At 51.3% G+C, this 26440-nt stretch overlaps 9 protein-coding genes across 9 annotated transcripts; 4 read left to right on the top strand and 5 right to left on the bottom strand.

Moving 5' to 3' along the window:
* Positions 1-4968: 4968 nt before the first annotated feature.
* On the top strand, positions 4969-9236 carry VE01_09056 (uncharacterized protein). The gene is made up of 2 exons (XM_018278473.2): positions 4969-7003; positions 7055-9236. Exons 1-2 carry the CDS (start codon positions 6234-6236, stop codon positions 8130-8132), a joined length of 1848 nt encoding a protein of 615 aa, XP_018126577.1. The 5' UTR covers positions 4969-6233; the 3' UTR covers positions 8133-9236.
* A 356-nt stretch (positions 9237-9592) lies between these two features.
* VE01_09055 (uncharacterized protein) lies at positions 9593-12410 on the bottom strand. Its single transcript, XM_018278472.2, has 6 exons — positions 11499-12410; positions 11190-11403; positions 11061-11094; positions 10933-10991; positions 10590-10654; positions 9593-10207 (listed from the first exon to the last, which is right to left on the bottom strand). Exons 1-6 carry the CDS (start codon positions 12221-12223, stop codon positions 10162-10164), a joined length of 1143 nt encoding a protein of 380 aa, XP_018126574.2. The 5' UTR covers positions 12224-12410; the 3' UTR covers positions 9593-10161.
* Positions 12411-12772: 362 nt separating this feature from the next.
* On the bottom strand, positions 12773-13856 carry VE01_09054 (uncharacterized protein). The gene has a single exon (XM_018278471.2). The coding sequence runs from the start codon at positions 13487-13489 to the stop codon at positions 12863-12865; it is 627 nt and encodes a 208-aa protein (XP_018126575.1). The 5' UTR covers positions 13490-13856; the 3' UTR covers positions 12773-12862.
* A 275-nt stretch (positions 13857-14131) lies between these two features.
* Positions 14132-16067, bottom strand: VE01_09053 (uncharacterized protein). Its single transcript, XM_018278470.2, has 4 exons — positions 15296-16067; positions 14614-15249; positions 14312-14562; positions 14132-14264 (listed from the first exon to the last, which is right to left on the bottom strand). The coding sequence occupies exons 1-3, from the start codon at positions 15801-15803 to the stop codon at positions 14432-14434; spliced, it is 1275 nt and encodes a 424-aa protein (XP_018126572.1). The 5' UTR covers positions 15804-16067; the 3' UTR covers positions 14132-14264; positions 14312-14431.
* Positions 16061-18663, top strand: VE01_09052 (uncharacterized protein). Its single transcript, XM_018278469.2, has 2 exons — positions 16061-16749; positions 17075-18663. The coding sequence occupies exons 1-2, from the start codon at positions 16150-16152 to the stop codon at positions 17717-17719; spliced, it is 1245 nt and encodes a 414-aa protein (XP_018126573.2). The 5' UTR covers positions 16061-16149; the 3' UTR covers positions 17720-18663.
* On the bottom strand, positions 17691-18789 carry VE01_09051 (uncharacterized protein). The gene is made up of 2 exons (XM_018278468.2): positions 18664-18789; positions 17691-18613 (listed from the first exon to the last, which is right to left on the bottom strand). Exons 1-2 carry the CDS (start codon positions 18715-18717, stop codon positions 17777-17779), a joined length of 891 nt encoding a protein of 296 aa, XP_018126606.1. The 5' UTR covers positions 18718-18789; the 3' UTR covers positions 17691-17776.
* Positions 18790-18956: 167 nt separating this feature from the next.
* Positions 18957-20375, top strand: VE01_09050 (uncharacterized protein). The gene is made up of 4 exons (XM_018278467.2): positions 18957-19117; positions 19171-19491; positions 19579-19731; positions 19802-20375. The coding sequence occupies exons 1-4, from the start codon at positions 19063-19065 to the stop codon at positions 20125-20127; spliced, it is 855 nt and encodes a 284-aa protein (XP_018126607.1). The 5' UTR covers positions 18957-19062; the 3' UTR covers positions 20128-20375.
* Positions 20376-20557: 182 nt separating this feature from the next.
* VE01_09049 (uncharacterized protein) lies at positions 20558-23794 on the top strand. The gene has a single exon (XM_059464031.1). It carries the CDS (start codon positions 20652-20654, stop codon positions 22941-22943), a length of 2292 nt encoding a protein of 763 aa, XP_059319354.1. The 5' UTR covers positions 20558-20651; the 3' UTR covers positions 22944-23794.
* Positions 23795-23904: 110 nt separating this feature from the next.
* On the bottom strand, positions 23905-25072 carry VE01_09048 (uncharacterized protein; the record flags this gene model as incomplete). Its single annotated transcript, XM_018278465.1, has 4 exons — positions 23905-24231; positions 24374-24575; positions 24647-24844; positions 24912-25072. 4 exons carry the CDS (start codon positions 25070-25072, stop codon positions 23905-23907), a joined length of 888 nt encoding a protein of 295 aa, XP_018126608.1.
* Between the last annotated feature and the right edge of the window lie 1368 nt (positions 25073-26440).

The following is a 26440-nucleotide window of genomic DNA, read 5'->3' as shown; positions in this document are numbered from 1 at the left end:
CAACTGTAATTAAGAAATCGATTTAAGACCATATGATAAACTTCACTCATAAATCTACTCATACGGCCCAAAAGTCGGGAGATGGACTATACACGACGACTGAGATTATAGCTACTGCAATTAAAATAGAGGCTCTAAATTACTCCCTTTCTCAGGGCTATAATTGTTATATTAGTCACTCAGAGATAGAGCTAGGCACTGATGGTTCGATTTTCTATATAAAAATGGCGACTATATTTATGTCTAAAGATTTAAACTTCAGAACTAAAATATACTAACTATACTAACTTCAAACAGCCCTATCTCTACAAAACGGCCTCATTTAATATACCCCAAGTAAAACACTAAAGAAAAAACAGCAACAAAACCCAACCATTATCTAAGAAAAACCCAGACCACAAACAATACAAAAAGACCAACAATAGATGAGCAAGCAAACCAGTAAGCAAACACGCGATTATCGCAGTGCATGCATGATATGATTCGATATAATTTAATCCGATCTGATTACCCATCACCACCACCAGCACCCCCGTGACAAATCTCAACCCCCCCCTTCCCAAACCATCCATCCATCTTCCCAAAAGTCGCCTTCCACGCGAGGAACCAAGGGGGGAGAGGTCGGGAGGTCGCGCTCCCTTGCTTCCTTGCTTGGTTGGGACGCATTTGTCTTCCTGTGCATCACCTTACCTCACCTCGCCTTACATTCCCGTGCTTACCATGCGTACCATGTGTTAGATCACTGTGGCTGGGGGGTTATTATGACATTCTGTTTCCGATTCCCATTCTCATTCTCATTCTCATTCTAGATCTCGGCCCCATTCTCACATCCCGCTAGATCCATCTTACTTTCCAGCCCCTCCGTCTCAGTCCCTATACCCGTCTCTCACTTCCCAGCCTCTCCCTGAGTTCCCATCTCTTCACCGCCGCAAGAGAGAGGGAGAGAGGGTCTCCAAGCCCTGGGGCGGTGCACACACACACCGCGTTTGAAAACCAAAGAAAAAAGCAAAAAGACGAAGAAGGAGAAGAAATGAAACTCCCTGCTGCCTAGTTGACCCCACCAGCGACCCAGTGCCAACGCCCACGTGTAAACCACTCACTCATCCATCTCTCGGCTTATACGCTCATAGTAAGCAAACGCGTCACTGGACCGCTCGTTGGTGAAGGAATATGTGGATCCTAAAATCCAAAACAAAAAATAGACACCCTAAAAAACACACCCACCTCACCGCTTATTCCAAGTCTCCCAGAATCCCCGTTTGCGTTTGCCTTTGCAATGGTGAGACGTGGAGCTTGGGATAGAAACGGCTCCCACGTATACTAGGTGGGTAATCATATCGGAAAGATGGAAGGGAAGAGAAGAAGAGCGTGTGGGGCGGACGGACGCAGGTACGTCTGTTTGCAGCAGTGTTCGTTCGTTCGTTCGGAGGGAGAGTGTGTGGTTGGAGGAGGAAGATGAGGAGGAGGGTGTCACGTGATGGGTTGAATGTGTGTGTGTGTGTGTTTGGTTGTTAATTACGAAACTGCTTTTTGTGACTGGCTCTCTATCTGTCTGTCAATATATTAAGTGGACTGTTCAATTACTCATTGACAACACTCACATTCCTCGCCCCTGCCTACGCTCAACCGGGGAACAGCGGGTAGAGAAGGCTGATCGATCGAATGAATCGCTCTTGGGTTATTTACCGCCTTTTTTCTCTTTTCGCAGAATGAATGTAAGGTACACGTACCCTGCTGTGGAGTGGAATGGAGACCGGTACTTGTCTACGCACCAAAAATAGAGAGGAGGTGAAGTCACCGCTCCTTTTGGAAGGGGTTGCTCACTCCACCTGAACCCCTTCGCCTCTCCGCTCACAAAAATCAATGGGCTGGGCGATGAGCGGTGGGAGAGAGAGAGCCGGAGCGGGTCTGGCTAGGGGACCAGCGGTGATGGATGGGGTTTGGTAGTCTCAGTCTCACAGTACCGTACCCCGGCGGTGATGGATTGATTTGCGCACAGTACCCTGATGATCCATCGCATCCCTTAACTCCAAGACAGACAAACAAACAGAAACCCGGGACCCAAGCTTAGCTCCGCGGTAGATAGCGGACCGGGAGAGCGGGAGCGGTGGATCGGTGCGGGTCGGGTAGAGAGGGAGGGAAGGGTTAGGGTACCGAGTGTGCGGTGTGCGGTGTGCGGTGTGCGGAGGTTGGGAGGAATTTCAGTTCAGTTCAGCGGGTGTGAGGTGACTGCAGTGAGTGTGAGTGTGAGTGCGGTGCAGGGAAAAGATGAGGTGTCACCCGCAGCAGCTGGCAACAAGAATAGGCAATTAATCCCCCATTTTCTGGGCTGAACTGATTCAGGTTTCTGATATTGGCTGGCTGGATGGTGCAGCGGGAGTGGGGGATTTGCACCTACAGTAGAGGAATGTCACGGCCATCACTCTCGGTCTCATACCCCCTTCCGTCCCGTACATCTGCTCCCTTCCTACCCGACACCCAGGCGAGGATCACACAGATCCCCCGCGCGTCGCGTACGGACATCCTCCGATCCCGCGCAGGAAGGGGGCGAGACATGGCGTTCCGGCGCGTCGGAGCGGTATGGTTGTGGGTGGTTGTGTTCCAGTTCAGTTGGGGTTCAGTGTGTTGACGCTGGGAGGGGTCGTGATTCAGCGAATGGGAGTGATTCAGATTCAGCGGTGGGTGGAGCGGAGTTACGTATTCTCCGTGTGTGGTAGCAACGACAGTCAGGGACAGACAGATAGATGGAGGGGGTGGGGGATTTTCGCGCGCCCCGAGCCGTGGTCCGTTGGTACTGTAACGTAGTCTACTCTAGAACTGGCTGGCGCCGTGGAGAAAGGGAAGGGGAAGGGAAGGAAAGAAGGAAGGAAGTCTACAACCAACCCAGCCAGCGATCCCGCGAATCTGACACCCCCCCTCTCATCCTAGACCTTCCCGTATTCCCATAATAGTACAAACCGCCATACCTACCCAAGCCAAGCAGGCAAGGTAAACAACCTACCTCCGTCAGCTCTCACCAATAAGAAGCGCAGAAGCTGCTTTTTCAAACGGACGAGGCGAGGTTGGGCAGCATCGGCGCCGTATGCACGTCTACCGCCTGTCCAGGCTGGGCAAACTGCCTCTCGCTCGCGTCCCAATCAGGTCGTCACGACGGTGGGCGGGCGAGGGGGGGTGGCTGGATGGGGAGATGGGGGCGCGTCCGCGAGGGGGCGACTAGCTTGGTGGGTTTGGAGCGCGAATCGTAGGACGTGGGGAGGTGCGAGAGGGGGTCACTGGTGTGGTCACTGGTGCGGGATCAGGCGTGCGTGCCTTTTTGCTTTTCTGGAGAGAGCTTGGACGACGCGGCTTGATGGGGATGGGCTGATCTGTCTAGGCTGGCTGGCTGGGCTGGAGGTGGGAGGTGGGAGTGGGCTTGTGCTTGGTTAGGGCTTGGTGAGGTCGTTGTGGCCTATGAGGATGGATAGCTGGGGGGGGAGAGGGTGGAAGTGAGATGGACGGTGGGTGAGATCAGATATTCCTGCCCAGCGAAAGTAGGGCTGCAGATGCCCAACCTGGTGAGTGGTCGTGGACGTTCTGTTCGTGCGTGCCTTATGGGTTTAGGATGCTGCGGTTTATAGTTTCTTAGCAGCTTAGCACTTTTACCAAGGAAGACTCCGTATGGTATTGTATTGTATTGTATGTGGGCGCAGAGAACGGCGGACGGACCTGAAGTGTTGAGGACGCGCGTGTGAGAGAGTCAGTCCACCGACTGACTTGATGTCACATCGGTGCCGTATAGGCTGTACGAGAGGCAGGATGGGAGGCGCTTTTGTAGAGATCCGTTTGGATGGGTTTTGGGGTGTGTTTGTGCTATGTTTGGCGATTTGCGTGAGTGAGATAGTCTCGTGAGATCGGCGTGTGAGGTGGGGGGTGACTATCGGTTTGTCTGTCACTGGACTGGATGTGAATGGATTCGACTGGATTACTGGATGTTGGGCTTGGTGCTTGGTGTTTGTTGTTCTGTCTCGCGATGCTGCTATGGTAATGTTGTGCACAAAACTGTGGATGTAGATGTGCACAAATGGTCAGCCAGTCAGTTGGGGAAGGAAGGAAAGGACTGTCGGTTGGTAGGGATATTTTGTGCCTGTGTATTGTGTGTTGAGAGTAGAGTGTATGAGGGTTTGTGTGTACGCCGTGTGGATCTGTACTGCCTACTGCGTGTGTTTGTGTTTGTATGATGTCGACTCTGTATCTCTGTGTATCTCTGTATGCTGTATATCTGCATCTCTGCATCTCACCATGTCTAAGGATCTCTCTGTACTCTCGGAGTGAATATCTGTATAATCCGTGTGCACTCTCTCGGCTGTATTGTATAATCCGTATGCTCTGTAGCTGTATCTGTATAGTCCGTACGCTCTGTAGCTGTATCTTTGTATAATCCGTGCCCTCTCTGTATAATCCGTGTAAACCTCTATCCCACCTCTGCATAGCTATCTCTATCTCTGTGTCTCTGTCTATGTCTCTGTCCATGTCTCTGTCACCCCAACTCCTCCCATTCTCACTCGTCCACTCGGTCTCTCTGATCCCACTCTGCTCCAAGACTGCTCCCGCTACTCCCACTACTCCCGCCACTTCCACTATTCCCGCCATATCTGACACCCTGACTAACTCTGTAACTGTATGTCTGTATATCTGTATGCCAGTATGTCATAATGTCATAATCCGTGTTGCCATGTCTCTCTCTCCCTGTATCCCTCTTTCCTTGTATCATAGCTGTATCCCTCTTTCCTTGTATCATAGCTGTATCCCTCTTTCCCTGTATCTTCTTTCCCTGTATCTTAGCTGTATAGCTGTATCCCCTCCCTCTTGGCCTTGTTTCCTCCCTTCCCCCTCCCCCTTCCTACCCAAGCCAGCCTCAAATCCGCGGTCAGTCGCTCAGTCAGTCTTGTCAGCCCTTCTCACTCATCCCTCTCTCCCACGCGCAAATCACAATCCTCAGATCACAAACCTCTTGCCCCCTTCCCAACCCCACTAGGCCTCTCACTTGGCGGCCTCCTCTCCCCTCCCAGTCACAGACCGCATCACAACCCACCGCTCTGTTTGGTCTCGGTCGTCCCTGCCTGTCTCTGTCCCTGCCTGTGCGGTCTCTCCTGTGGTCCCTCTAAAACCCATCATTCCATCATTGACCCTCTCATGAGTCTCCGATCACCACCCATTCATCACCCTATCCCTCTCATCTCTTCCCAATCTCCACCCCCCCTTCACCCTTCACCCTGTGTCGTTCGCCCTTCCCTCCACCGTCCTCTCATACTCGTCCTCTCATCACTTACTGCTCCCTGGATAAACTGAAGGCCCGTCTTCTGAAGACCCATCACATCCTCGCCCAACATTCTCTCAACACTCTATTCCCTACAGTGGTTGCTTGTACTCTACTCTCACTCACACACTGGAACCCCACCCGCTCTTCCCGCAGCTCTTCCAGTTCTTCCAGTTCTTCCAGTTCTTCCAGTTCTTCCAGTCTTCCAGTCTTCCACTCCTCTACCTCTACCATCTCCTCCTACCCATCTACCGCCCATCTACACCCACCCACCTCCATCTCCACCACCCACCTCCCATCTTCACCTGCACCGTCCCTTCCCGTGCATGCAATAAATAAATACACACTACCCTCCCACCTCTTATCCCACCTTTTGTCCATATCATCAATACCAACAGTTTATATTTCCCCCACACACAACATCGATACGCTTCCTGCATCGATCACGCCTATTATTACAATTACTACCTTACTTCTTTTACTACCCTACTACTACTCTACTACTACTATTACTACTTCATCCTTCCCTCCCTCCATCCATTCATCCTACATCAACTACCACTACTACCACCAACCAACCTCCTCCCGTTGTATATCAAATACCAACACCAACACCGCTTTTCATCCTCCACTTCCTCACCTCACCTCACATCCACCGATCGATCACTTATCATTATTACTCCCTCTGCACTACTATTTACCTACTTCTCCTCCTCAACCCCTAGCACCGGCAACAGGCATTCCTCTTCCGCTGCGCGTACTTTCAAGACATCGACTCAACAACATCCCGGTCGCATCGTCCAAATTCGCTTCACCGCCATTATCGTCCCGCACCCAACCTCTTCTCTCCCTCGCTTCCGCCACGGGAACATCAAACCAACAACGAACTACAACTACTACAACAACCCTTCCTCCTCCCACCCCAAGGCCAAAAAATATGGCGGGGTTTCAAATGAACAATTTCTACAGACCATCACAACTCTCCATCGACACACAAAACGAGAGGTTCTTCGACGACGACGACGCCAGCATCCTCGACGAGAACATCTTAGACGGTAGCGCTCTCGATTCCGGCCTCGAGATGTCCCCCTCCATGAGCAGGCGAGACTCCTACGCCCTCTTTTCCCCCAAGACAGAAGACTGGCAACACGTCGACATGCAGCCCAGCAACTCGAATAACCCGTTCGGCGAGCACAACCCGAACAACCCGTTTCTCAACATGGGACAGGCGAGCAACAACTACCCGCAACAACAACCCCACAACGGGTGGTCGCTACCGAACACTTCAGGGTCCTGCACCCCGATGCAGACCTTTGATGGCCTACCTGCAGAGTTTCAGAGCAACTCCGGCTTCAGGACAGCGCCCGTACACACTCTCTTCGGCAATGGAGCGACGCAACCGCCGCTCTTCTCGCCCGCCAGCACAGTCGTGGAGTCCATGCCAGCGTCGCCACAGAAGGACTGGGCCGTACCGGAGAGCATGGAGCACCGCGGGATGCCCAAGCGCATGCGACCCGGCAGTCCAGGGCTTCGCTCGCATTCGCCGTTGATGCGACGGGACGGTATTCGCAAGAAGAACGCCCGCTTCGACATCCCCGCCGAGCGCAACCTCTTGAATATCGATCACCTGATCCAGCAGTCGACCGACGAGGGCGAGATCAAGGAGCTCAAGCAACAGAAGCGCCTCCTGAGGAATAGGCAAGCAGCGTAAGTCCCCAAAACCCCACATTCTAACGGTACATCAACTAACTATATCAGTCTCGACTCGCGGCAACGCAAGAAGCAGCACACTGAGCGTCTGGAAGATGAGAAGAAGCACTACACCGCCCTTCTCACCGAGCTCGAAGAGGAACTCGCAGACGTCAAGATTGCGCTCGATGCCTGCACACGCAAGGAGGCTCAGTACCAGCAGTACATCGAGAACCTGCGTATGGAGAAGGAGGAGATGCTGCGCGCACACACGATCGAGACGGGCGAGTTACGCAAGAAGGTCAGCGTGCTGAGTGACCATGTCACCAAGCTTGAGGGTGCTGCGCTTGCGCAACCCCAGCAACAGCAGGGCTTCTCGAGCGACTTTGCCGATATCGATGCCCTCACCATGGATGGTGCGTGGGACGGAATCTCCTTCTTGCACGACTTCCCCTCCTCGCCTACCATCAAGGCGGAAAACCCGTCGCAGGCCCTCACCGTCTCCAAGTCAGGCGACTCATCCACCGTCCTGTCCGACGCCGATAAGCCTGCTGCACAAGGCCTCCTTCTCATGCTTCTCCTCTTCGGCGCCTTTGTGGCATCGAAGGGCTCTTCGCCGTCTATCCCGCGCATGTCCGACGATGTTCGTGCAGCCTCTGCCACCATCCTCTCCGACATCCTCCATGATGCCGGCGTATCCGCTTCTGCCGTCATGCCTGCCGGTGCCATGTCCTCTGTCGCTGCATCTGCACAGGCACACGCACAGGGACACGCAGACTGGACACAGCCATCGCACGTCTCACTCGCCGACCTTGATCCATCGCCACTTGCCGCATACGCGGACTCTCTCACCGCCCCGTCCGCACAGCAACAGCACGAGCAACTCTTCTCCCTGTCTGCCGCACAGTACAACGCTGCTGCCTCTCCGTCCTTCTCCGCCGCGCCGGCGCCGAGTAGTAGCGCCGGCCGCCGCAATCTCGCTGACAGCTTAGCTGCCATGCGTGAGGGTGCGCGGGCGAGTAAGACGGAGGTGTATACGCGTAGCTTACTGTGGGAGCAGGTACCGCGAGATGTTGTTAGGCGGTTTGCAAGGCTGGTAGAGGAGTGCGAGGGTGGAGGTGGTGAGGAGTGCGAGGCTCTCGGTTGAGCGGTGATGCACTCACTCATAGGCTTGACTATATCAGCCAAACTCTCAACTCTTTTTTCTTTTGTTACACACGACCACGACACGATATGATCACGAAGATAAACGCCCACGCACACGCCCCTCATGTCCTCGGTCTCTGAACCGACAGTTCTTTTACTCTTTATGTTATCCAGCGAACCCAGCGAGCGCGCGTTGATTTTTTTGATTTTTGCCACGAGGCACCAAATTGTCCAGAAATTGTTTTACTCATTTGCATTTTCCTCCATTTTCCTTTACCTGCACAAATTGTCCACCCATCATATCTTGTCACACCCAATCATGTCTTCAGCGATGGATATCTGAGTTTTCTGTTTTAGTTAGTTTTACTGCATTTAGCGCATAGGATGGTTTTGGTTTTTTGGAGATTCAACTCTTACTTTTTTCCCCGGTTGGTTACGGAACGGGCGGTTGGGTAGGGAAGGGAAATAGGACGGGAACATTGGAAATGGGCGGAAAGGAATTGGGATGGGAGGATCACGAAATGAAATGAAATGAAAAGATTTACACGAGCATATCACGGCCTCACAGCACACCACACACACACACACGCAAATACCATTTTCTTCCGTCCATCGTCTACGAAGTTTCAACAAACATTCTACTTTTTCTAACTTCTTCTTTTTCTAACGAAACGACCCTTTTTTGACGATGATGAACGAAATGAAAAGATGACGATTATGCCACGAGTACAGAACAGCCTGGGATTTTGAACAGAGACAGGGGGAGGGATGCATTTATGACGTGATGAATCATCATGGGAGATGACTGAATGAAGACACGCAGTTTTCTTGGGAGGGAGACTGGGAGCAAACTCGGGGCTGGGGAGATGAGTCTCTGGCGAGTTTGAGGAGGGTTGGCTCACCTCCTCCTTCCTCTGTTGAGGATAAGGAGGAGGGAGCACAGGGGAGTTGTGGATGAGAATGGGGGGTGTGAAACGAGAGGCACGGGGAGAAGATGAATGGTAATGGTGATCGATGAGATTTGGCAACAAAAAGGAAAATTTATTATCAATATCTTAATCTACTCTACCTAACATATCTAATTTCAAACACCACCCTTTTTACACACATACAAATTCATTTCTATGATGCTTTAGATGTGAGATTTAGTGAGATTTGCTTATTTGCTGCTGTTGTGTTGTGCCTGTGCCTGTCAGTCTACCTGTTTCGGTGGGTTTCAAACACCCACCAACCCAACGGCTTATTTAGTTAGTTACCAGAACCAAAAATAGAAAGAATCCCGATTGAAGAAGAAATATAAACACAGCGAGTGAGCGGGGATCCCACGCGTTCCACCCACCACTGTTGTAACTATGTAACGAGCGAGCACACTACACTTAAACACACTTCACACTCTACAGCACAGCACCACAGTAGAGTACACTACACACAGGCACAACAGCTCAAGCTTCACCCCCACTACACCCTCACTCACAATAGACAAAAAACCGAACATCCGAGTCCCGTGAGGAAATATTACACTGCCTTGCGTGCGTGCGAGGTTTGTCTATCTATTGTATCCTATCCTATCCGACTTATCCAGCCTATCCGACCTATCCTGTCCTATACTATGTAATGTGCGATTCATTGCACTGCGTTATCCCAATCCAACCTATCCTATGTTTCCAAAACGGCACATATCCAGCGAGAGAGCGACAGAAAGTCCAGCCCAGCCTGCCAGCCTAACCCAGTAGCCCGGCTCAGGCTGGCCTGCGTGCATGTCGGTACCCAACGTAGGCCGTCACGACCCCTACCCCGCGTGCGACCTGTAACCACGACGTCGCGGAGCCAACCAACCGTCAATTATGAGAAAGTAGGCGTAGGGTACGGCGGTATGTAGGCTGTATGCGGGCAGGTAGGAATGCATGAACCAACCCATACACGCCCACGCACACGTCTAGACCCCGCATCGATATAACATCCCGTTCGTGGTAGCGGTCCATACAGAGGAGGGAGGGTAGGGAGGCGGGATGGAGAACGGTAAGCGCGCGTTAGGACGTGCTGGTGGTGGGGGGGTCGTATTTGGGTTTCCAGATCCTGGGTGGGGGGTTAGCTTGTTTGACTCGTTGGTTTGGTGGCGGGTTTGGCGGGATATGAGGGGGGTGCCTGGGGAGTGTGTGGGGATAGGCTAGGGGTGTTTGAGGTGGAAGGGCGGGCAGTGGTGGGTGCTGGTGGCGGCGTATTGCTGGATAGCGGGATAGAAGCTGGCTTGAGCTTCATCCCCGTCAAGCTGAAGCTCTTCCTGCGCAGCACACGCCAACAACAGGCGTAACTCTGCACTGCATACCACCACCACACCACGCCACACACAACACACACCAGTGCATCGCATCTCCCAAAACTAAGACACGCCCGAAACGGAGGGCATGGAACGGTAAAAAGAAAAAAGCAGCACAGCAGGAAGTTAGGGTAGACTCACCATCCATTCCCAATGAGTTTATTCCCGCCTTTCTCGGCGAGACGGTAGTACTTTGCTGACTCCATCTGTGGTGGCTGTGTAAGCGCGGTTCTGCTCGGATCTTCGGGGTTTGGGGGTTGGGGTTCGCCTTGTTTGTGGATGGGTGGGTGAGAGGAGAGGGAAGGGGGGGAGGATGGTGCCTGATGGCGCCAGTGGGAGGGTGTGAGGGCGGGGAATCAGACTGGTCTGAGATGTGTGGAAGAGGGATTGGGGGTGTTTGAGATGGTAGATGCTGGGTAATAATTCGGGATTGGAATCGGGGATAGGCAAGGACGAATAGGAGGGAGATGGGGTGAAAACACACCTTATCTTTCTTACACCCGAACCCCTCAAGATAGCACCACCCAACCTCATTCATCGCGTCTAGAATCCCTTCCGTTAGCCGGCTGTGCATACGTGTGGGGGTGGGCCAAGAGAATGCGAGGGTCGTACCTGTGTCCCCTAGATTCGCGGCGGTTTCGTAATACTGCGTTTCGTCAGCTCCTTGTGCTACCGATTGACTTTCCCCTCACTATCGCCATATACCACCGACGATCACGAGGCGCACGCCACACCACTTACTTGCTTAGCAGCCACGGGGTCCTTCTTGACCCCCCAACCTTGCCTGAAGGAATTCGCGAGCTCGAAAATCGCGAGGACTAGCTCGCCCTTTGCGGCGCCTCCTTTTGCGGAGCCGGCGCGCAGAGCGGCTTCTTCGATGGAGGCGGCGTTTGAAGCGGCATAGGTGAGATATTGCATTGCCTGCGCTGGATCCGCTGTGCAGCCCCATCCGTGTCTATTCAATTGTGTCAGTAAAATGTTGCGAAAAAGAACCATGTAGCTGATGACCCAAGGACCAGCAAGGAGGTGAGTGAGGATAAAATCCCATACCTTAGAGCAAGCCCATAAAGCACCTGACTCAACGCATTATTATCCCCCCCCGGATCCGCCAACCGGCCAAACATCCGCGTCGCCTCCTCCAAGCTCCCCTCCTCATGAAGCCGGATAGCCTCCTGTATATTATCATCCGCCTTCTTATCCCCCACCACGCCCACGTTCTCTCTCCTCAGCTCCTGCCCCAGCGTCTGTCCCATCCCCACCCCCGCGGTCGCTAGCAGGCTTCCAACGCCCCTCTCAGGACTCCCGCTCGCGCTGCGAATGATAGCGCCGTTGCTCCTCGCAAGCAGCGTGGCGCGCTTCTCCCACTGGCGCTCGCGCTCTGTTTGGTCGCCCCCCCCTTCGGCATCGGGGGCTACGTCTATCGCGGGGAGGTCGGTGGGGATGTTTGAGCTGCTGACTTCGCGGCGGAGGTGGAGGCGGGCGGAGAGGCGGCGGCGGGTGCGGTTTTCGGGGTCGGTGGCGGAGGAGGCGGAGTTGGAGGATGTTGCGGAGTTGGCGCGGGGGCGCGAGAAGGGAGATAGGGAGAGGCGGTTGCGGCGGGGTTCGGGGGAGAGGGGCGGAGAGGTGTTGGTGTTGATGTTGATGTTGGTGTCGGTGTAGTCTGGGGGCGGAGAGGTGGGGCGGTGGAATGCGAATTCGGGGTTTGAGGGGGAGGAGACGGGGGGGTCGGGACGCTTTTCTTTGTCTTTCCTCTTGAGGAGGTCGCCGAGGGGCATTTTGGGCGGTGGGTGTGGTGATGACGGATGTGTTCGGGTTTGGAGGGTGCGCACGTGCGGGGTTGGGCGAGGTTGTAGCCACGAGAGGGAGCGAGACGGGATGGAGATGCGATTAAGAGGGTATTGAAGTGATCAATGTGGTCGCGACGGTGGCATGGTAGCTTGGCATGATTCTATTTCAGTGCTTTCATGGCTGAGCGTTGGCGCGCGGCGGAGGATGCAGGAACGTATACGAGGCGCCGAGGCTGTGTGCTCAGCCTCGTCATTTCGTTGATAGGTACCTGCGGTAATATCTGGGGAAGACACTTGCGAAGAGGCAAGGAGATTATTCTGTAGGGTGTTGTAAATAATAATGGCCATGCTGTAGCTGTTGATATTTGCCATGATGTAAACCTTTGATTGACCCCTTGTCTCATATGTGTCTATGCATTGAAGTTTGGGTAACTTACCCTGGCTCCCCCTCCACGTTCCTTCCCCACATGAGCTGCGAAAGGGTCTAAAACATATTGTCTTGACAGTATGAACAATGTCTCGTCTGAATTTCTCATTTCTCATCTTTCATTGCATAGGTGGTATCATAGCTACAAATACATGCGCACAGTTAAAATAAAGAAACTCCTCAACCCCCCCGACATCGAATCAGCATCCACCCCCCGCAGCTCCAGAACCTGCTCCAGCTGCAGCATTCCGCGTGCGCCTCTGCGCACTGTAATGAAGTGACACTATCGTCAACAAGACCATCATATCTAATTCCTGCCCCAGATCTCCCCTAACCTTGACAACAGCTTGCGAGGCGCTCATCATCCCCGAGGACGCATACTCCGCAAGCACCTCGTCCGGCCTCGCTGCCGCGACCAACTCCATGTCCCCCATAGGACGAAACGTCCTCGTCGTCACGCGCCTCCATAAGAAAGTCATATCTTCCTGGTCCGGCCCGCAGCGAAAGACAAACGAATACTCGGAGTGCGTAAATATGCTGCCCCTGGTTACCTGTGTCCAGGTTTTATTCCCCATCGCTGGATTGCCTAGGCAAACTTCATCGGAACCCCAGCTGTGTAGTTCGACTGCCCCTAAGACGGGACCGGTTTTGCTGCCTGCATGGAGAGTGATGCTCGGGCGGCCGAAGGTGTGCTTTTTAGCATAGTAAAAGGCCCTTGCTTTTCCTGGGCCGTTTTCACTGATATCGAGGCTTTTGTTCCCGAAGAAAGTAAGTAGTTTTAAGGGTCCGACAATGGACGTGTCGTATTTGGAAGACGGCGACGGCATGGTGATATTGGAATTTGATTGTTTGGCTTGAACTGTCTGTGTAGTTGAGGCAACAAGAAAGAGAAATGTTGGACTTACAGCGATCTTTTATGGATTCTGTGGTTTGTGAATGAAACCGTCACCTGTCAGATGCCGCGCCCTCAAAGCGCGTGATAGTTACCGCTTTAGTCGAAGGATTCTTGCGGATCCACGAGGCGATTTACAAGGCAAATCTTGGCAAGATGGCTCACCATAACCGAACGCGCCATTCAATCTAACTTGGGTACAGTAAGACAGTAAAACCCGTAGATATTTACAATCGTACTATGGGAGGGAAGGAGACTATAATTGTAACGTGCCATCTGATGGGCTATTTGGAGGAAACGGCTGTGACGCTGTGGCGGAGCCAGCGATTTACGCTCAGCTTGGTCACGTGCACAACCCACTGCGGACATATTTTGTGGATTGTAGGATTGTTGATACGTCATCGTACTTATGCCACCGCGGAAAAGTCGCCGAAGAGGAAGGGGACCAACAGTATCCAAGCCCCACTGCCGCTTTAGGAAGTTATAATAACTACAGTATGGATCAAATAGCGAGTCTTAATCACGTAGAAGTTAGTTCCAGGATCAAGCCATAGGGAGGGATTTTCAAGATTCAACCGCGGTACAAGTGGATATCAATTTCTCAGTTGTACAGTACAGACTCCTCCAAACTTTTAGCTGCACGAGTGAATATTTTTTGAGTAGTGAGTAGCCTCGTTCCATGTAAAATACATTACAGCAAATCCCCACGCCTACTCATGTGATTAGTACAGAACATCTTCATGGGAAGTAAACTCACAGAAGTCCCTGGTTCATCCCTTTCGTGATATCGTTGAACTGCTATCAGATCCCATCCTATGTTCCATAGCGCCAAAACTGAGCGAGCCCCATATCCGCACACACATCCGGTCCCTCCTTATTAATGCTCCTTCCCGTCTGCACCAAAGCCGTGCCAGCCGTTGAACTCGTCCGCAAACCTAATCGCACCAGACAGATACAGTCCATCAGCATCACCCCATGTCGACGCAGCCTCTTTCAAGGCGCGAAGTGCTATCCGATTGTCAGCCACATATTACAGTACTGCCAGATGAGCAAGCCTACCTTTCACGTAATGTGCATCAGTCGAAAATGATCCTGCAACCGCCTTGTGGACCACATATTTCCACCCTTTATCTCCCACCTGCGTCTTTTCCACTGGTTCCCAGTCGATTTTCGGCCTCAGCTGGCCAATATAGACGGCAATAGTTAGGAGGAACCATTGTCTCACGACGCCAATGTGGAACTTCTTCGGGATGAAGGGCAGGAGAATCCTCACTGCATGGCTCGTGGTGAGAATATGGACAAGGAAGAAATCATAGTCTTCTGCACCAGCCGCAACAGTGGCAACCAGTAAGGATGCGGCAGCCTTCTGAGACTCTTCAAACTGCTTGACGGGGTCCTCAATAGCCCATGAATTCCAGTGCTCGAGGACGAGGCTCTCGTGGTGCTCGAAAAGGTAGGTAGAGTTACTGCCACTCTTATTCTTGAAGATGCCATCGAAGCGCTTGTCGACGCCGATTCTCTCCAGGATTTCGAAGATAGAGGTAGTGGGGTTCTCCGAGGGTTTCGTATATGATGTGTCGTCCGAGTACTTATGCAGGTAGTTATAGGAAACTGCGGCAAGCCCGAGAGCTTCCATGGCGATCTCCTTGCTGTTGAACTCGAACGCATAGCCGAGCTGTATCAAAGGATGACCAACTGTAAGTGTTAGTACAGACCAAAATACTTCCATAGAAAAACATACGACCGCTGATGACACAGTTTATCAAGGGGTTTTCGCCCTCAAAAAAGAATTCCTTCACGACTATCTTCCAGTCGTAGTCGTGCTTCAACGCGAGCTCGTCCTCGAAAAAATCCACATATGCCCTTTGGTACCTCCTGTCACCCAAGAACTGCCTCCAATCCTGGTCTGTTATCTCAGCTGGAGAGTCCGTCCACTCATCCAGAATTTTTGACATTTCGCTGTAGATATGGTTCAGGTGATCCTCATTCGCCCCGAGTATATATGCAGAGCATAATATGTGAGCCATATGGTTGTCGAATTGTAGATCGTGGAACAAGACGGCGAAGTTCACGTGGTTAGCTTTTATCAGGTGCTTGAGCGTCCTTGCCCTCTTCTCCGGGGCGGTCTCTACATCGTGGATGTCGACCGAGGGAATATCAATTGAAGGATGCGACGCCATACTGAACGAGGTCATAAATCGATAGGCGCGGTTGACCACCGGGGCCCAAGCTATCATGGGGGCTGACATGGCAGCGGCGTCGTCCGTCTATGTTATGATATAATAAATGATATAGTAAATGGCATACACAATATCAGATGACTTGGAGATACTCAGATATTATAAATCAATCCTTGTAGCATGGTGTGACTTGTGCAACCTGGGTGACGACGACGAGCTAAAGTTGTTGAATGCGGGGAGCTATGACGGCAGGTCCCCGATCGCGCTAGCGACACCAATACTAGCCCGAGCTTCTCCAAATCCCCAACCTCACCTCTTCCGCATCCAGGCACCGCGCCCTCAAGGCGCCTCAACCCAACGCGCCCGCACTCCTCCCCTGCGTGGCCATCGCGAAATACACCACTTAGCCACTATAATGATGCCCTCTCCGCCCCTAATCTACGCTGAGCTCCTCCCCAATATCCGCCAGATCTCCGTTCTCGCCGCCCTCCCCACTCCCTCCGACGGCACAACCCGCGTTTCCCTCTCCGGAGACCGCGCGATCCTTACACTCGTCCACAATGGCGCAACAGCTTCCCTCCAGCTACCAGGCGCGATAGCACCGACCTATAACCCCGCACAGCCGCATCCCAACCTTGCCCAGTTATCCTGGCGCATCCCTCTCGCGGCCTCTCTGTTGCAACCACGCGCTGCGCCCTCCGTTACCGCGCCGTGGTCCGCCGGCGCACTCGCGGGCACGTCCTCGTTTTCCTGCCGAGGATGCGGACAGGTCATCCTGTCCCCCGGGCGCGTGACGACGTGGCGCGACCTGCCTAGCGAGAACTGGGCCGAGATGATGGAGTTCTGGCACTGTCATAAACCCGATGTGCCGGTTGGGGAGAAGGGGGATGAGGAAGGGGGGGATAATACCACGAAGGGGTATGGGGCGAATACGCGGATGATGGCTCAGAAAGGGGTGGGAAAGGTTGATTTGACATACTTCCTCCTGGATGGGGAGGATTGTAGCGGCCTCGAGGTAAGGATTTTTGATATACCTGTTTTTGTTGGGTTTATTTCGTTTTCATATGTCGGGCATCAAGAAGGCGGCCTGCCAGCTCATCGCTTCAGTGGCAAGGTCACCGATACAAATGCCCTAGAGAGACCCCTCCACTCCGTCCCATGGTGGCGAGTGTACCCTCTCACACCGAGAATGGGTTACTCTGCTATCAGGATTCTCTAACTTTAGCATGAGAGAACGCCTTGGGAGGGACGAGAAACATGCCCATTACCCAATCCCCCGTCATCAGCACTCAACTATCTCCTACAGACCACCCCTTCACAGCCAGACTAACCCACTACAGACCAACCCCTCCTCCCTCACCCTCAGTTGCACATCCTGCGCCGCACACATCGGCATCTCCACACCCGCAGGCAATCAACTGTACAAATGGTCACTCTCACTCACTGCTCCCCTAACCACCGCAACTTCCTCCCCTACAACACAACTCGCACCCACCTCTCCACCTCTCCCCCACTTCCTCCTCCCGCAACTCCACGCCCAATCCTCCGCCCTCGGCGTCTCGAAATTCATCATCCGGCCACCGCCACCACCGGCTGATGCTAAGAGCGAAAGCAATGCGGATGCAGAGGTAGGGGTATATGTATGGCTGTTTGCGCCATCTCTTACCGTATCTTTTTCTTCCATCTCTTCCCACCCCACCTCTTCCTCGCCAGCCCTCACGCCCAGGAACTCCTCACCACCACCACCCCTCCCAGCAAGCAAGCTCCTCTTTCGCCCTTCTCCTCCCAGAGACGAGGCTACCGCCGTCCTCGATGCGCCGAATAGCGCGGTGGAGGAGGTACGGCTCCCGGCGTCGGTGGTACGCGCTTTCGCTACCCTTTTACAGGAGAGCAACGCTCGGCTACCCGAGGGAGCGCGTGTCTTTGCTGGGGGATGGGATGTCGGGATTCTAGAGGTGTGGAATGGCGGCGAAGGAGTGGTGTGATTGAGCGACCCAATAAGATATGAAATAATGAGCCTTTTAAATTACTAGACTGTTTTGTCATTCAGCATGCGTTCTTTCTCGCTCATTTCTGTCTAAATACGCAAGAACAAAATTCACACTCTCGTTCGCAACCCCAACCAACATAAATATGGAAAGTATTTGTCCAAACGTCCACTCTCGTTCTCCGATTCCGATAGTATTCCTCGATATAGTTTGTTCCAGGGACACCATCGCATAAATATTGAAGCCAACGCCAACAATCATCCCCATCCACTGTTCCACCTTCGTTTCCCCGTCGCTCGTCGGCGGTATTTGCTCAGAATACCGAAACGTCTCCCACCCATTCGGATGCCTCCTCGCTTGCCAGCTGAAAAATGCGTAAAAACAGACCATGAGCACCGCTCCAACCAACGACCAGAAAGCAGTGAGTAAGAGCGTGCCAACCATGATCCAGCGCAGTGCTGCGGAGGTAGCAGGAATGCTGATACCAAATACGACATAAATTATATCCGCATTGCATTCTGGCTGCACTCCGAATGTCCTTGCCGTATACCAGATATAAGTAGCAAAAGCCATGAAAATGCCGCTGGCACAGAACTTTATCCCAAGCCATACATACATCCTCAGCACTCCCACATTTCTGTATTTGGCCTGGCGCGGGAGATTTATGCCGAGGAGGGCGAGGAGATGGATGACGCAGATAGCGTGGAAGAGAGTTAATTTGTTGAGGAAGGCTTGCGTTACTGCTGTGAAGAGGAGAGCAAGGCCTTGGACACTTAGTGTTACATCTATGGCTTCTCTAAGCTCTTTTGTGTCTTCCTCGTTGCCGATCTGGGAGGCAATAAAGCTGATTACTCGACCGCCGAGTGCAAGAGCGTAAATCGAAATTCGGATCTATATATGAATTAGTTAGATGTATTTATTGGGCTAAGAAAATCACTGACACCTGTTCCCGTTACATCGGGGTTTGGTTCAATAGTGCACGCTGCACTCAACATTTTGCTATGCGAAGTCAGAGTAGAATCCCGCAAAATACAAATTTATTTTGACTATTTTCCATTGGTTTTAGTTTTATTTTATCTTGTATCTTCTCGTTGAAGCCTTCCGTGTCTTCTCTTTTATCACTCTGCTGCTCAGCCTCAGCTCAGCCTCACGTATGCCTCGCGTTTGCAGGGTTCTGCGGTGATAATCCTAGCACTAGAATGTCAAATCCCCGCAACAGATAATGACACGATACCGAGAAGATATACATATCATGGACAGATAGAATACCGCGTGGCTAATCCTGAGATTTTATTTATCGTCACTCACATACCATAGGAAACCCCAGATTAGGGGCCAAGATGGATTTCTCACCCCAAGCCCATGTGACAGAGCGATCTCCCCTCTCCCGACGAAGTAACACCCGCTCGCCACATAATTATAACAACCCCTCGCTAACCATCCTACAGTAGCTGTTACAATACTTATCTACCTCGTCGACCTGTTTTTCAACCTAATCGCCGGGCACTATGCCGCCCTTACCGGCGCGAGGATCAACTCCTGGTCCCGCTCTAGCAGTACCGCTCAAACCCCGTACGATGGCGCGGAAGTAGCCATCCTCGGCGGCCGAGCGGGGCTTTTCAAATCTGGTATCCTCGCCGTCTGGCATTTTGGCACCGCATACGGCGGTGTGAACATGCCCATAGCGGTTTTATTTGCGATGGCGAGTAGTAGATTCGGGGTCGCGGTTCTAGTGACGTGTTTTGTTTCTACGATGGTGCTGGGGACAGGTACGTAAACCGTCTCTTGATAGTGCCCATAGTAGCTACTCCTGGCCTACCTCTACAACCCCATAAAAATATTGACGAAGAAAATAGTAAACGATAGCCTCATCAAACCCGCCCTCGTAGCCTCCCTCTTCCTCGGCTCCGAAACCTCTCCCGCCACCGCCGCAACGAGTATAAGCCCAACCTCTCCACTCTGGGATGCTTTCTCCGGCTACCTATTTGCCCGTATGGCGCGGCGAGAAGGTATGCCCACTAAACCCCCTTCCCTCTCCACCGAGCTTCACATTCTCACCTCTCACCCTCCCAAATCTAGGCTTCGAAATATGCTCCAACAAAGCCGGCTTTGCCGCTGGCCTAGTCTACGGAATATTCACAACCATAAGCCGCGTGATCATCGTGTTTGCCCGCGGCCCTACAGTCTCAGATTCTCGTACCTCGATGATGGGCTCGACAACGAGGGTGCGGAATAACTTCGAGAGCTATACCGTCGTCGATCCCGGGGATAGGAGGACAGAGGGGGTATTTACGAATACCTGGACGTTTTTGGGACAGACTCGTAGTAATAGTTATGGGTCGAGTTATTCGGTTGGGAGTGTGAGTGGAACGGGGCTGTTTATTGGGAATCAGAGAGTGGGTTGAGGGGATGCGCTGAAAAGTTTCTGCTGATTATTGCTATATGATTACGAAACAAACACAGTCTATATTGTTTGAATTTTGAACGTAAGTAGGTATCGGGTTGGTTTGACTACCCTATTCTACAAAAAGTGACCCTATTTGCACCATGTCCGACAAGGAATGCTCTAGCAAATAAATAGGTTCTATGCTACGGCAGCATCCTCAACTATATAAAAAATATATGAGGACTAGATAGCTGGTTAGTAATCCCACCCATCGCTATATTAATTCTTAGCTCTACAATAGTTCGTCCCTTTGCCTACCTAATGTTATGTAGTATGTCGTCGTCCCCGCCCCCAAATCACCCCTGTAACATTAACGCAACTCTGTGTAGGATTCCTCCCTTGGGCATCACTGCAGGTTTAAGCGAGGAAGCCACTCAGACGTTGCTCAGCCACTCTTTGAGTTCTATTGAAGCAAAACTGAAAACTAAAACATTGACCTGCTAGCAGTTTTGCTAAAGGAAAAACCATAGCCGTTTAAATAATATGACGCTTCTAGACCGCGTCAAGAAAAAGGTTGGGAGTCGCAGAGAAAAGAGAGTGGAGCTCGGCTCGCCCGCGTCGTCTGTTAAATTGGAGCAGACCTCCGCCTCGGCGCCTGTGTCCCCGGAAGTGCGTACTAAACTACCACCTGAGCGAGCTGAGCCGTCAGAGACACAATCACCGAGTCGCCCACAGTCGCCGAGCCACCCCTCCACGACGACGCTATCAATCCGGCCTGCGGATCAACTGAGTGCCTCTGCTACCCCCTCGACGAGCGACAGCCTCGATCTATGGAAATCGGCTTATGATCAATTCCGAAAGGAAGGTCCTCAAGAACTGCTACTTGCCTATGATACGCACGTGCTTGGTAGCGCTCCAGTAGATACAGATCTCTCAAGCCGAGAGTCTATCGAAACAGCGCTAGAGAAGCTATTAAAGGACCGAGAAAATAGGCAATGGAAGGTTTCAATCCGAGGCCGCGATGTCAATATACGAGCGCAGGTTATAAGGTTGACTAAAATCCTTGAATGGTCCGATCCATTGGTTAAAAGCGCCGTGAGCACTCAACCCTACGCGGCACTGGCGTGGTCTGGTGTTTCATTACTTTTCCCGCTCCTTACAAGCGGTACCACGGAGAATGAAGCAATGCTAGAGGGATTCAGCTCGATCGGTGAACTCCAGCAGTTCTGGCAGATCCAGGAGAAGACATCCCTCCAATCCAAACATCAACATCACTATCAAAGTCTCACTGAACGCTTGGTCAAATTATATTCACTGTTCTTCACGTACCAGGCTTATGTTATATGCCACCTCTCCAAATCGCAATTCTCGCGCGCATGGGGAGATCTGAGCAGTCCTGGATTTTGGAAAAGTAAGGTAGAGGAGATTGATAGCTGGAGCGAAAATTGCAGCAGGCTCATTGGTGTATCCCGTGAAAGCGAAATTCAAGAGAATAGGGATAGCTTACTACAAGGGATACAGAATCTACGGGAGAGCAATGAGCGGCATATCAGAGATGAGCAGGAAACAAGACTTCTTGGAGACTTGGCAGAGGCAGCAGGAGACTATGAAAGATACAAGGATCTCAACCCAAAAAGGGTTCCCGGCACCTGCGAGTGGTTTCTGAAGGATGACAGATTTCGCAAGTGGCGCGATAATACAACTTCTAGTCTGCTTTGGGTTTCAGCAGGACCGGGACGTGGCAAGTCAGTCTTGTCAAAATGTCTTATTGACGAGAATCAACTGGCCATTACTACGATAACTATTACGTCATTTTCTAATGAACCTGCTACTGGCAGACAGTCAACTATATGCTACTTTTTTTTTAAAGATGGCGGAGATGGCCCCATGGATAGTGCTCAAGCGTTGTGTGCAGTATTACACCAACTTTTCTCTTGCCATTCCACCTCTAGACTGATCAAGTATGCGCTTGAGAGCTACAGGAACCATGAACGAACTCTCACTAAGAAAGCGTCTGAGCTGTGGAAAATCCTATTAGCTTGCGCCACATCTCTAGATTCTGGTGAAATCATCTGCGTCCTTGATGCCCTAGACGAATGTAAGAACGAAAGCGGGCAGAAACTTATCAAGACACTAGAAGAGTTCTATTCTCGAAGTGCGAGGCCATTGACGAATGACTCGAAGCTCAAGTTTCTTGTGACGAGTCGTCCATATGATAATTTGGAGAGTTCTTTTAGAAAATTCCCCAAAGCTGTTTATTTACGATTCGATGGTGATGACAAGTCAAAGGAAATCCAGAAGGAGATTGATCTTGTTATCGACTATAGAGTGCCACATATAACGTCTGGCTTCGCCGACACGGATCAGCAAAAGATCGGTGAATGCCTTAAGAGCATGGAGCATCGTACATACCTCTGGCTACATTTGACGTTCGATATTATCGAGAAGCGCCCTAGTGAGTATAGTAGGGCGCTTGATATTGAAACGCTATTGTCTAGTCTGCCATCCCAAGTATCTGACGCATACGAAAAGATCCTAAGCAGGAGCACGAACCAATCATGGACGAAGATTATCCTCCAAATCATACTAGCTGCTACACGGCCTTTGACTCTCGACGAAACGAATGTTGCGCTGGCACTAGCTATTCGAAAGGAAGAACCGGAGTCACAAACGAAACTCAAGTCGGAACTATGGCCAGCGGACAAATTCCAAAGCGTTGTCACAAATCTTTGCGGCCTTTTTGTTAGCGTCTACGACTCAAAATTGTCGCTTATCCACCAGACGGCAAGGGAGTTGCTAAAAGAGGCCATGAAAAGGTTGTTGAGGTGCTTCTAAAGAATGGAGTAAATATAAGAGGCGAAGGATGATCATGGGCAGACGCCACTATTACTAGCTGCCAAAAGAGGCCATAAAGCCGTTGTTGAGCTACTACTGAAGAATGAGGCAGATATAGAGGCAAAAGATGATAATGGGCAGACGCTACTATTACTAGCTGCTAAAGGAGGCCATGAAGCTGTTGTTAAGCTACTACTGAGGAATGAGACGGATATAGATACAAAGGATGGTTATGGGCAGACGCCACTATTACAAGCTGCTTGGAATGGAAGCATGGTCACCATTAAGCTGTTGCTTGAGGGGGGGGCTGATATAGAGGTGCAGGATGGTAGCGACTGGACACCGTTAACGGTAGCTATTACCATGGGACACAAAGCCATCGTTAAGCTGTTGCTCGAGGAGGGGGCTAATATTGAAGTGAAGGGTGATAAAGGTCAGAAGCTACTATTACTAGCTGCTAAAAAAGCCTACGACGCCATTGTTGCGCTGTTGCCCGAGGAGGGCGTTGATACCCTGATTGCAGATATGGAAAGTCATGAGGCCATCGTCGAGCTGTTGCTCGAGATGGGGGTCAAGGTAGAGGTGCAGGATTTTATTGACCAGACACCGGTATCGGCGGATACTGTGAAGGCGCGCGAAGCCGTCGTCCAGTTGCTACTCTCGGCGGCAGAGGAAAATAGTACAGAATAGCACCATTGCTCTCGGCCTCTACTTGATATCGGGCCCAAGTAGCAATAGCTAATGGAGAATCTAGGGAGGAGTTGCCTTTCTTAACCTTTAAAAATTGTTAGGCTAGAAATTGTCGATTGATATATGTCGTTGCCAATTTTATGTGTTCTCAAAGCCTCGATTGTGCATCAAGACATGAAATTAAACAGTTGATAACATTAATTATTCAAGCATATTAAACCCGAAACCCCCAAATCACACATCCCTATCATACCCCCACCCCCTCACGCTCCTAATAATCATAAAACACCAACGTCCGCACCTCAATACTCTCCCTCGTCTCCCCCTCCGCATACTCCGCATCCTCAAACGCCGAATGCGGCACCCTCCTCGCCCTCCCATCCACCAGCGAATCAAAACACTTGATAAACAGCGGCTCATCCGGGCGCTGCGCGTACTTGAAGTACCACTTATGATCCGGGTTGGGGCGGACCGTGTAGGTTTCCCCGGTGCGGTCGGGGTAGATGAGGGACACGGGTATGAGGTCGCTTTCTGGGACAGTAGGGGCGGAAGCCAGCGCGAGGGGGTCGCGGAGGATGGGTTTTATTGGGCGCCAAACCTGGGGGTGGTTGTGAGTAATTGTGTCGTTTTTTGTTTGAGAGGGAGAGAGTGTGTGTGTGAGAATGAGTGACGAAGAGAGAGAAAAAGGGAGATCGCAAGAGAAAAAGAACAAAAGAGAGAAAGCGATGCAGCGAACTTACATTAATAATCTGAAACCTCTTCTTGAGCAGCTCATCCGCCTCCTCGGGGAGATGATACTTTACGCGATTCTCAGACGCTTGGTAAGTCTGATCAATGTGAACCCTCTTCCCTGGGCCACGGAGCTGTGTCGTCCCATCGCGGGAATCGGCAGGGGAGCGGCGGATGGTGTGGTCGAATATGAAGATGCGTGTTGCGCCCGTGCTGGATGGCGGGGGATTAGTATTATAAAGGATAAGGGGGGTATTTGCTGCCTGGGCGGGATGGATACTCACACATCTTTCAAAAGCTGTTCCACCTCAGGATAATACTCCGCTTTAATCTTCTCCTCATCCAAAAATTCCTTCTCCCTACTCTCATGCTTGGTATACTGGAACCCATGGCTATCAAGTGTGTATTCCCCCTCATCCCCCGTGATATCGTGGATAACCACCTTTTGAGCTACTGTGGGGCGCTCATAGGTGTTTGGTTGTCTGTTGGTCTGGTCTTAGAATTGGAAGTTATCTTCATATGGGAAAGAGAGAGGAAAGAGAGACTCACCCGACGTAGTAGGGGACTGGTGGAGATCCATCACCGGGGTCTTGGTAGTAGTTTAACTCTGTGGCGACGTCATGTTTAGGAACCTTCGTTTTCTGGGCGAGAGGTTCGATGACTTGGTCGAGGGTGGGGGCGAGGGGTTGTTGGACTGCAGCGCTGGCCATGGTTGGATGTGTTTACGTGGATATTTCTTATTTTTCAAATCGAGTGTTTTATAACTTTCAATACTAACTTTTAAAAGCGAACGTTTCTAGAGCTTTTAAATACCATTCCCAGTGCTACACATGCCTTCCGGAAACCACGCGAGGTTGATATGTAATATCCGATTACTATCTCAGCACGCGATAACCCCAAAAACGCATGCGATCCCCCCAACTTGTGCACTCGACACCATCGCTCACCCAATAAGACGGATATACATGATAAACATGCTTTGAAATCAAAGTGAGGGGTATCATCGCTATGGTGCAAATACGCTGTGTAATAATTCGAGGTTTTAATGACGCAGGGTGATTGGATCTGCTGGATGTTGGAGGGGCATTGTTAAATCTGGGTGTAATATCACATCATTCGTCAGGTGTGACTTTCTGCACTTGTCTATTATTAGAACCTAGACAAGCTTTGTAACTGCCATCTCAACGTCAACGATTGCCGGTATTTCTTCAAGAGTAAAACATATCTCGCTGGCAAGCGTAGACATATAATATTTGAAGCTAGCGAAAATACCTTCTACTGAAGTTGTCATCTCCTATCCTTCGTTTGAACGGCTCTTACAGTGAGAATTATGCCCTCCAATATAATGTCAATAAAAACATTTGTCCCCACGATAGACATAGAAACAAATCTGCTTCTATAAATCCTCTAGTATATATATCATTTACCCATTTCACTAACTGAATAAGTAGCTCATGGTTCTAGTAACCATGGCTGAGGTTAGTAAATATCCCGAGGAGGTGGAGAGATATTTCCACAGCCCAAGTTGTTCCTAGGGGCAGAAATGGCACATTTAAAGTAAATCACCGTCAAACCATCCCTCCTGTTTTTCTTTTTTCGTTGAAAGTGGAATTGGCTAGGTTGCATCTATCTATGCATTATCGAAGACTACGATCAAGTTGCACCTTGGTGCTCCTATTCCCAATGGATCGACCAGGGTGGGAACACGTGGGATTGTGGAAATTCTCCCGGAATCGAGATGCCCCATTCCTCAATAAGGTTTCGACTATAGAGAAGAATCTCCAAAAAAAGTTTAAGAGAGCCAGTACCTCCAATCATGTGCCTGCCAAGTCCTCGAGACCATTGAGGCCCCTGAATCCGGGCACGAGGCTAACTATTCCCCTCCTAGCCATGGTGTAAGGCCAACGGGTTTCCTTCTAGTGGGAAATACCCCACCGGGGGTCGGGTTGATGAGAGCAAGCTCCTCCTCTTCATTAAGGAGACCCTGCATGCCCCCCGCACAGGAGCGGGGGGGACGGAGGACGGGAAGAGGAAGGGGCTTCGATAACACCAAATTACAACGCGATTACAGCCAGGGA

The sequence above is a fragment of the Pseudogymnoascus verrucosus genome (genome assembly GCF_001662655.1).
Source record: "Pseudogymnoascus verrucosus strain UAMH 10579 unplaced genomic scaffold scaffold_56, whole genome shotgun sequence".
Lineage (NCBI taxonomy): Eukaryota > Fungi > Ascomycota > Leotiomycetes > Thelebolales > Thelebolaceae > Pseudogymnoascus > Pseudogymnoascus verrucosus.
This window is presented reverse-complemented; position numbering and strand designations above follow the sequence as displayed.

Bases quoted from the DNA above. Each gene is read 5' to 3' on its own strand.
- VE01_09050 (XM_018278467.2), top strand. From the start codon at position 19,063: ATGGATTTCTCACCCCAAGCCCATGTGACAGAGCGATCTCCCCTCTCC. The intron at 19,492-19,578 runs GTACGTAAACCG...CGAAGAAAATAG, and splicing joins TACGATGGTGCTGGGGACAG to TAAACGATAGCCTCATCAAA. The intron at 19,732-19,801 runs GTATGCCCACTA...TCCCAAATCTAG, and splicing joins CCGTATGGCGCGGCGAGAAG to GCTTCGAAATATGCTCCAAC.
- VE01_09056 (XM_018278473.2), top strand. From the start codon at position 6,234: ATGGCGGGGTTTCAAATGAACAATTTCTACAGACCATCACAACTCTCC. The intron at 7,004-7,054 runs GTAAGTCCCCAA...TAACTATATCAG, and splicing joins CTGAGGAATAGGCAAGCAGC to TCTCGACTCGCGGCAACGCA.
- VE01_09054 (XM_018278471.2), bottom strand. From the start codon at position 13,489: ATGCCGTCGCCGTCTTCCAAATACGACACGTCCATTGTCGGACCCTTA.
- VE01_09049 (XM_059464031.1), top strand. From the start codon at position 20,652: ATGACGCTTCTAGACCGCGTCAAGAAAAAGGTTGGGAGTCGCAGAGAA.
- VE01_09051 (XM_018278468.2), bottom strand. From the start codon at position 18,717: ATGTTGAGTGCAGCGTGCACTATTGAACCAAACCCCGATGTAACGGGA. The intron at 18,614-18,663 runs GTCAGTGATTTT...ATTCATATATAG, and splicing joins CCGATGTAACGGGAACAGGT to ATCCGAATTTCGATTTACGC.
- VE01_09052 (XM_018278469.2), top strand. From the start codon at position 16,150: ATGATGCCCTCTCCGCCCCTAATCTACGCTGAGCTCCTCCCCAATATC. The intron at 16,750-17,074 runs GTAAGGATTTTT...AACCCACTACAG, and splicing joins AGGATTGTAGCGGCCTCGAG to ACCAACCCCTCCTCCCTCAC.
- VE01_09055 (XM_018278472.2), bottom strand. From the start codon at position 12,223: ATGCCCCTCGGCGACCTCCTCAAGAGGAAAGACAAAGAAAAGCGTCCC. The intron at 11,095-11,189 runs GTAAGTGGTGTG...GACGAAACGCAG, and splicing joins ACCCCGTGGCTGCTAAGCAA to TATTACGAAACCGCCGCGAA. The intron at 10,208-10,589 runs GTGAGTCTACCC...CCCCCCACCCAG, and splicing joins AAACTCATTGGGAATGGATG to GATCTGGAAACCCAAATACG.
- VE01_09053 (XM_018278470.2), bottom strand. From the start codon at position 15,803: ATGTCAGCCCCCATGATAGCTTGGGCCCCGGTGGTCAACCGCGCCTAT. The intron at 15,250-15,295 runs GTATGTTTTTCT...TAACACTTACAG, and splicing joins AAACTGTGTCATCAGCGGTC to TTGGTCATCCTTTGATACAG. The intron at 14,563-14,613 runs GTAGGCTTGCTC...ACAATCGGATAG, and splicing joins TGATGCACATTACGTGAAAG to CACTTCGCGCCTTGAAAGAG.